At 48.9% G+C, this 9,120-nt stretch overlaps 1 protein-coding gene across 1 annotated transcript in view; it reads left to right on the plus strand.

Annotated features, from left to right (window-relative positions):
• ZNF827 (zinc finger protein 827) overlaps positions 1-7,009 on the plus strand; it is a 152,554-nt gene extending 145,545 nt beyond the window's left edge. The window contains exons 12-14 of the mRNA XM_080937496.1: positions 1,435-1,626; positions 1,965-2,142; positions 5,373-7,009. Coding sequence (XP_080793622.1) covers positions 1,435-1,626; positions 1,965-2,142; positions 5,373-6,192 — 1,190 coding nt within the window. The 3' untranslated portion in view covers positions 6,193-7,009. The remainder of the gene's footprint in view (positions 1-1,434; positions 1,627-1,964; positions 2,143-5,372) is intronic.
• The last annotated feature ends 2,111 nt before the right edge of the window (positions 7,010-9,120 follow it).

Genomic DNA, 9,120 nt, shown 5'->3' on the forward strand with positions numbered 1-9,120 from the left:
TGCAGTGCCAGACCTGTGGGACTGTCCTCAGCGTTCTCAGGTGGCCTTTCCCCCTCCAGACATGTGCTCACACCCTGCTCTGACCCGTGTCCCCCTGACTTCTGCAGGACTCTGGGTATCGTTCTCTGGGCACCTGTTCTTCGTTGACACTGTTCTGCAGTGTCTGTCCATTGTGACCTCTGCAGACCCTTGACTGCCTCTCTTCCTGAGGAGAGGCCATCAGTCTCCTCCTATGTCCCTCTTCCTGTCCTGCAACCTAAGACAGATCTTAGAGCAAGGAGCTATTGTGGGGCTTGCCTCCTTTGTCCTGTCTCTCAGAGACCAGTTTCTTTATTGCCTCATGTTCAGTGTTGTAAAAATCGTTGTTTGATACATTCTGATTCACTAGCTGTTTCCGTAGCAATATTAGATCTAATCTCTGACTTTCAGATTTACTCAAACTTTAGTAGATGCTAAAGTCTCATGATGTTAGGTTTGAATGACTTGTTAACTTCTTTATGCCTGGCTCTGAAGGAGAGTCCAGTGTCTGCTGATAAGTGTGAACTTACTCAGCTAACTGAGATTTAGTTCAAAGGTCACATCTCATCTGGGCCACGTTTGCCCCCTCTGCGTAGTAGGGATAACAATAGAGCGTGTGAGGTGTGTATGTTGTACACACACTGTGGACTGAACCCAGACCCTCATGCATTCTAAGTCACTCTCAAATCCTGACCTACAGCCTCAGACCTAAAAAATCCGAGAGTGAAAACAACGAGACAAGCACCTAAAGCATCACACACTGGATTGAGTCAAGGGTGTGTGTGTGTGTGTGTGTGTGTGTGTGTGTGTGTGTGTGTGTGTGTGTATGTGTGTGTAGATTGTCCTGAAGCTGTTTGTATTGTAATGTTAATTCCACTTCCCAAGAAGGCCTGCCTAGTCACATGACTCCAACTGGACCTTCCCATTTTAATTAGTAAAATAAAGGAAAGCCAGTACTGGGCGGGGCGAGGGAGGTGGAGAGGACTGAGGTCCTCAGAGGACAGAAGGTGAAGGTCATGGCAACATGGAGATTCCCAAGGACCAGCTAGGCCCAGGTGATATTAATTGGCATTAAATAGCTATGAACATTAAGGATTTTATAAGTCTAATATCTCATATAGAAGGGCAGTTTGTATCTTTGTCTATTTGATATAATTTTGTTGTGTAGAGGGTTTGTGAATTGAGAGTTGAATATTTAAACCTGTATGAAAAGCTATCGGGCTGTAGAGTTGTATTAATATAGGATTTAGGGGTAGAGAAACACCCCGGGACAGAGGCAGAGAATAGGCAGTAGAAAACAGCCAGGGAAGGGAGTTGTGTGGACAAGTTGGGCGCCAGAGGTGGAGCCTTACTCACCCGCCATCATCCTAAGGGACTCTCCCTCAGTAACAGACACGGCTTGTCTCTGTTTTCCAGGAGATGATACGAAGACCCCCAGCGAATCAAACAGCCCCTCCTCGTCCTCACTGTCAACTCTGAGCGATTCAGCCAATGGCAAAGATGACTCAGACAGCTCCCAGAAAAACAAGGGTGGGAACAACTTGCTGGTCATCTCTGTGGTGCCCGGGAGCCAGCCCTCACTGAACAACGAGGAAAAGCCAGAGAAAGGTAAGAGGTGGATATGGCCCGCTCACCCTGTCCACTCTAGGTGACCTAATGGAGAATAAACCTTCGTGAGGAAAATGAGCTGAGGTGTGGTGCTCGGTACTGAAAAGGAGCCCTTTGGCTTGATTTGTGTTCAGATAAGGGGTGGGGGAGGGGAGGGGCATGGACCCTGAAGCTGAATGTTCAGCCGTGTTTTTTTAGCGCAGTGATTTAGGGATGGTGACTAGACAGCACTATGTGTTACAAGATGCAGGATTGGAAGGAAGGGGAATTCAACCCCCTGCCTGTCTGCCTGCCGCCCTTCCCCCACACACTCCTACACCCAGCTTCGGTCCTTTCAGGGTTCGAATGCGTTTTTTGCAACTTTGTCTGCAAGACGAAGAATATGTTTGAGCGCCATCTGCAAATCCACCTCATCACCCGGATGTTTGAGTGTGATGTGTGCCACAAGTTCATGAAGACCCCCGAACAGCTGCTGGAGCATAAGAAATGCCACACTGTCCCCACCGGTGGGCTCAAGTAAGGAAAGCAAGTACAGAATCTTTTATTGAGTTGTTATTAAGCATCCCTTCCCCACCCCCAGCCTTACCCGATCCCCCCCATAAAGGTTTTTGGGGAATGGGGGAGTTAGTATGAGGGGAGTTAGTCAGTAGATCTGCTGCCTCTAGCTAAATGGGATTCCAGCTGTCCTCAAGGGAGTCAACAGACATTAGCAGGAAGAGCTACCTCACAAGTACCCCAGGCTTGTAGCAAGGGAGAGCACAAAGTGTCGGCCCAGCCTGAAAGAGCAGACTTCTACTGCAGTGGGTTGTTTAATGGATGCCAGGTTAGCATCCTCATGTACGGAGCATTTCACAGTTGTCACTGCGAGGCCTGACATATGTTTAGCTCTTCAGTACTATCGGTACCCAGCCCTCAAAGTAGAACCTTGGTAGTTTGATCAGACAAGAGGCAAGGATGTTCATGCAACATCAAGTGCTTCTTGTCTTCCTGCAGATACGCTGATGCCTTCCCAAAAAACCTAGACAAGGAGCATCATCCCTAAGCAGGGTTTGCAACAAGTGAGGCCCATGAGTTATTACCAAGCATACCGTGCAGGTAGCCTGCCCATGGTGCTAAAGGATGCGTGAAGAATAAAATACCATTTCCACCTTAGAAGACGTATGTCCCAGAACTACCAGAATTTAATCTTCCAGTGACTCTGGAAGCAGAGTCCCTGTCACAAGACACTGTGGATCTAGTAAAGAAACAGGAGCATAGAATAGCTGGGTATAGAAAAAAACAATTGCCAAGGCATTTTTTTTTATTATCTAAAATCACCATGTAGTTAAAAGAATCAGGGGACATTTTTTCTTTTATTTTTCCTAATATAAGCAGGGAGGGGCCATTCATTTTAAAACATTTTTATCCTTGAAACTCACAATGCCTCCTGAGTGGGTAAGCGTTGGAGAGACCTGGAGCAGAAGTTGGGGGCGGGGTGGGACTGGCTGATCCGGTCATCCTCTCAAAAAACAAACAAAAAACCAAGCCTTGGGAAGAGTTGGGGAATGGCCGCAGCTGCTGATCCAGTCCCATCTGGATCCCCCCTTGGGGGGGTGTGTGTGGGCGGGTCATAGACAAAAGGATCATTTTATAATTTGTTCAGCTGGCAGAAGGGAAATGCCTTGCAGGAGCTTATTGGGGACTTTGAGTCTAATCCCTCCACCTCTTTATCGAAATGTGCATATTTTTTTATAAGAAGAGCTCCGCCTTCTGTGGGTGGAGTAGTACTATTGCCTACGTAGCTCAGTCACTCCCATGCCACTTGTGGCCTTGCCACTCACCTTTTGGAACCCTGAGCAAGCCTGAACCTCTGCTGCACCTCTGCTGGGTGACCTCAGTGCTCTCCCAGGGTCTGACACTGCCTGACCGTGGTAGGCCATCCCCTGTATGATAGCTTATGTTCTAGGATGACCAAGTAGAAGAACACTTTGAAAAAAAATATTGATGATGCCTTCTGGCTATACAACTGAGTTTGTTTTGTTTCTTCTGCAATATCAGAGAATCAATTTTTCCTGAGAAAGTGTCTTTAAGATAAATAATGGGAGCGTGGAAAAGCCCAAGTGCTTTGCCCGAGCAGTGAAATAGCAGAGGAGCTGAGGGTCACAGAAACATCCTTAGCGTGAGGCAGACCGCCGATGTCTAAGTGCTTTTCTGTGATGGGACTGCTTGTACTCTATATCCTGTTCATAATGCAGATCAAATAAGATTATACTATTATTTTTCTTTTGCCGTAGCTCAGGACAGTGGTGAGTGTCAGACTCCTCTAGGTAAGGCCCAGCTTGGCGTAGGGGTTGTGTGTACACTTGACCTGGGAATGGGCTTCATATCTCTGTGCACTCTTTTGTGAGCTGAGGTTCAAGGGCTAACAGCGAGCTTGGTGCTGAGGAGCCAGTGCACGGTGCACCTGACTGTGTTGGGCTCTGCTGAACATCTCTCCAACCCTCTGAGGACAGTCCCCTTCTGAGCCCTGCCTTGCAGGAGCTCAGTCCAAGCTGAGGCAGCCACTGAGGCATCTGCATTCTTTTTGGAAAGAGTACACATGCTACTGTTATCCTATAAGCCACAAACTCAAACCTAGCAGCTTCCAAAAGTGAAGCCCGACAGCTTTTGTAAACATCCCCAGCCACTCCCCACAGCCTCCCTGACCTCGACAGGGCTGGTGGTGGCATAATCCATGATGGAAAGAGAACCCGAGCCAGAGATACACCTAGAGCCCGGTCAGGTGCCAGAGCTGGGATCCATCCAGCCTACCATTTTGAATCTACCTCAGTTCCCTGTAAAGATGCTCAGAACCTGACTCGGTATGTCCTGAGTGCTCTTTTGAGCACCTTAGAGAAGGCAAAATAAACCTCAAAAAAGTCCTACCCTCAGAGAATTCATGTTCCAGTTGGATCACTGGTATTTCTATGACATGACTGTGTCCTAAGAATGTCTTCAGGCTCTAAGAGCAGTCCCCCTTCCTCCTCATTTTTCACGAGCAGAGGGGCCGTTGTATGGGCTTTCTTCTCCCAGGCCCCCACCATGGTCCTCACCTCCCATTCCTGATGAAGAACTGGTACTTTAGGAGATAACATTCTGAGAGTCCACATGATGTTGGTGCACACATGTGTGTACACACAGATACACACACACACACCATTGTCACACAGAGGGACACGCACAGGCCTTTTCATCCTAACACCCCTTTAATAAGCACGACTCTGACTCCTGTGACTCTGTTTGCTGGAGGTAGCTCTCCCTATAAGCTGTTCTTTAAACCTCTCAGCCTCTCTGCGTGTGCTTGGTGTGGTGCATGAAAAGTCGATTCTTTGTGTTGCTCCCATCTAGAGGGGAGGTCAGGAAGCCCAGACTTCCGCCATGTCCAGTGGGGGAGGGGGTGGAGAGGGCCCTAGGGGCTGGGTGGGGGCAGGAGGGGAGTGCCAGCTTTATCTGCTCCTCGAATCCTCTGCTCCTTTGAGAGGACTGGACTCGGCTGTCGCAGCCTAAAACCCCAAACCAGCTGAGTGGACTGCCGAGAGCTCCCTGTTAACCCGGACTGCACTGTCGGCAGGGAAGCCAAGCAGGGCCATCTGAGAGGTGGCAGGGCCGAGTAGGCCAGGCCTTGGGGACCCAAGGGCTGACCCAGGGCAGGCTGGCCAGGAGGGGAGATGCAGGGTTCCCCGTGCACCCTCCTTGCTAACCCTCCCCTCCGCTGCTTCCCCCGGCAGGTGCCCATTCTGCATTTATTCCACCAACCGCCCTGCTGCCATGGAATGCCACCTCAAGACCCACTACAAGATGGAGTACAAATGCCGGATCTGCCAGACAGTGAAGGCCAACCAGCTGGAGCTGGAGACGCACACCCGCGAGCATCGCCTAGGCAACCACTACAAGTGTGACCAGTGCGGCTACCTGTCCAAGACGGCCAACAAGCTCATCGAGCACGTGCGCGTGCACACCGGGGAGCGGCCCTTCCACTGTGACCAGTGCAGCTACAGCTGCAAGCGCAAGGACAATCTCAATCTGCACAAGAAGCTGAAGCACGCCCCCCGCCAGACCTTCAGCTGCGGAGAGTGCCTGTTCAAGACCACACACCCTTTCGTCTTCAGCCGCCATGTGAAGAAGCACCAGAATGGAGACGGCCCTGAGGAGGACAAGAAAGGCCTGAGTCCAGCCTCCAGAGAGCCAGCTGGCCCTGGAGCCCCACTCCTGGTTGTGGGGGGTGGCCGGAGTCTCTTGTCCCCATTGTCAGTCATGTCTGCCTCTCAGGCGCTACAGACCGTGGCCTTGTCAGCAGCCCACGGCAGCAGCTCAGAGCCCAACCTGGCACTCAAGGCCTTGGCCTTCAGTGGCTCCCCGCTGCATCTCGAGAAATACCGGAACTCAGATGTTGCCCATCTTATTCCCTTAACGATGTTGTATCCCAGAAACCACCTGGATCTCACATTCCACCCTCCCCGACCTCAGACTGCACCTCCCAGCATCCCCTCGCCCAAACACTCCTTCCTTGCCTATCTTGGACTAAGAGAAAGAGCAGAGACTGTCTGAGGACAGCCACGTTCTGTACCAAAAACCAAGAGACAGAGACAGGAAAAGACAAAAACCCACAAAACTTAAACCACAACCCCAGCAGGTGTATGTTGCTGCAAAAACTTCAGGCCCCAGGGGTCTGGACCATGTGTACTGTATATCTTTAGTAAGGAATAGAACATTGGCTCTGTATGTATACCTATTGCATTGACCTAAAAGCTGCTTTATCCAGTCTTCAGAGAGGTGATCTGCTGCCTATGTCTACCCTCAGAGGCATGCCTCCCCAGCCGTCACGCCCACCTCAGCCCTGCTCCGTACTTCTCTCTGAAAGCAATTTTGTCATGTTAAACCCTAAAGAGAGTGTCCCTAATAGCAGTGAGCACTTGGAAGCTTCTCTACTGGTACATTGGGTTTTCTGTTGGGTGAGTGGGGTCTTGTGGGCGTTTGTGGACTGGGAAAGAAAAAAGTGTGTATGCATTTGAGGTGTGTGTGTGTGTGTGTGTGTGTGTGTGTCTGTATTTCTGTGTGTGTATGTGTCTGTGTATGTATGTATATGTGTGTGCCTGTGTATGTATGTATATATGTGTGTGTATGTATATGTGTGTGCCTGTGTGTGTGTGTGTATGTATATGTCTGTGTCTGTGTGTGATGTGCCATGACATTTCTCTTGCACATTCTTTTATACCGGCCTCTTTGACAGTGATGAACAGTCTTGACTCCCCATCTGGATTGTTTATCCACTACTTTCTCCCCACCCCCTGCCTTCTCTATTCTATAGCTACAGAGGGGTAGGGCCTGCTGCTCGGTGAATGGAGAGATGCAGGGCACCGGGATATTCCCAACAGAGTACGCAAAGCCTGGGATTCAGGTCTTAGGAAGCTGATGGAGTCAGGTGGCAGCTCTCTTAAGAAATGCCTCAAAGCTCCGTCCGCAGCTGACATCACAAAACCTGGATGTTCTGTGTGTGTGCTCTCATGGAATGCACACATGTGCATATACACACACGAACACACACACTCGTGCATCCTTTTTAAAGGGCAGAACGTGTGTGTGTGTGATATGTTGATCCGGTTGTTATCGTTGTCTGCAGGAAAAAAATTGTATGAGTGGAAATGTTTATGGTTGATAAATGCAGCCAAGGAGATTAAAGGGGTTTGGATCGATTCTGGGTGTAAATGCTCAGACTAAAAAGAAACGGCAGCTTTGCACAGCGTGCTGGCCTTGCACTAGCTTTGTTTCTCATTGGGGGAAAAGGAAGAAAATGTACCTTTTTATGGGATGGATGAGTAGACTGTGTGTTTGACATTTTAGCCGAGACCTCTTTGACGTACAAGGAAGGACAGAACAAAAAGGTGCTGTTGAGTCCGGTGCCTCAGCTGGTGCCCCAGGGTGCCCCACTGTGTGCTAGAGTGTACCCCCATATATTAGTGACCCCGTATTCCATTTTGTTAACGCCTAGCAGATGTGACCTGCTAGGAGGCTGACTTTATACTTATTTAAAGCTCTTATTTTTTGGTCATTAAGATGGCGGTTTCTGTGCAGCACTTTATTGCGTCAAGAGAAGGTATGATGCAGTTGAGTGGCCCTTTGCTCATCTTTAAAAAGTCATGGGTGGTTTAAAAAGGAAAAGAAAATCTTTGGCCGAATAAATGTTCACTGCTTGAATTTGTAAAACAGCCGAATTTCCAGTATGCGACCGCTGAAAGAGGGGAAGGAGCGCGCTTTGTATAAAAATGGGAAGTTTGGGATATGAACGTTTCTATATTATTTATCAGTGGAAGAACCGGTGTGCAGGAGGAATGCTGTTCTCCCACACTGTATTTCCCACCACAACACCCACCTTTCTTTTTGTTACTTTAGCCAGGTAAAAGCATCCCTGATGTTCCTCCTCTGGGACAGGAAGCCATCCCCTCTCAGCTTCCCTCTCCCAAACCTAGCTGGTCTCTGCTCCCCACCCCCAACCCCCTGCCATCCAGCCAAGGGTAAGGAGCCAGGCTAGGGCCCTGGCAAACAAGTTTACACTACAGAGATGTCCACAAAGCAGGGAGACCAACCAGTTAGGCCAGAAAGGCCTTCAGCAGAAACCTTTACTCGGCCTTGTTTAACACGCTGTTCAACTCACCCAGTCAATATCTCAGTAAAAGACACTATAGACACTTCTGGACAATATGCCCCAAGGTTGCTGGGTTTATGGGTGGGTTTGTTGTTTTTTATTTGCTTTTGTTTTTGTTTTAAAGTCGTGTCTTTATCCCCATTTAATGGAGAATGTGCCATTCTTGGCTAATAATGTGTTTTCAAAACTGCAGGTTCAGTGAGTGATCCCGGAGAGGAGGTCACAGTGACCTTCCCCACCCCCGCCCCCAGAGGTTGGCATAAAGGTGACTCACAGAAGCACTAGCAGGTTAAGAACCTGAATGGGTGTCCCTGATCACTAGGACCCTGGGTTTTACAGCCACTTGTGCAATAAGAGGTCTTCGGGTGGGAGCGAGACTGAGGGAGGCAGACGGGGACGTTCACTGCTCAAATGCTGTGTGTCCCACTGCTTGCCACTGAACCTGTATTTGAATGACTTAGTAATGCTTAATGTAATTGGGCAACTTTTTTAGCACTTTGGAAAGAGTCATCAATCTTTCTGGTAAATTATAAAAGGTTTTCTGAGTGAGAAAACGTGTGTTTGCAGTTTGTTTGACTTTTTATATTATTGTTGTTATTAATAAAGAAGAAAATCTACAACATTTTTCAGAGTCCACCTAGATAAAAATGTGCCCCTGAATCTGGTTTGCAGCTGATGCTCGGGGAAGGGTGTGTTCTGTAGATCTCCTTCCCAAGAAAACACTAACCCTTTGAGAAAGTCACCTAGCAACTTTGGGTTCTCACTGTGCGTTCTCCCAGGAGAGCTGGCTTGGTTTTCCTTTAGTGATGCAGGTAGGGTTTTGAGCACTTTCC

The sequence above is a fragment of the Micromys minutus genome (genome assembly GCF_963924665.1).
Source record: "Micromys minutus genome assembly, chromosome: 24".
NCBI lineage: Eukaryota > Metazoa > Chordata > Mammalia > Rodentia > Muridae > Micromys > Micromys minutus.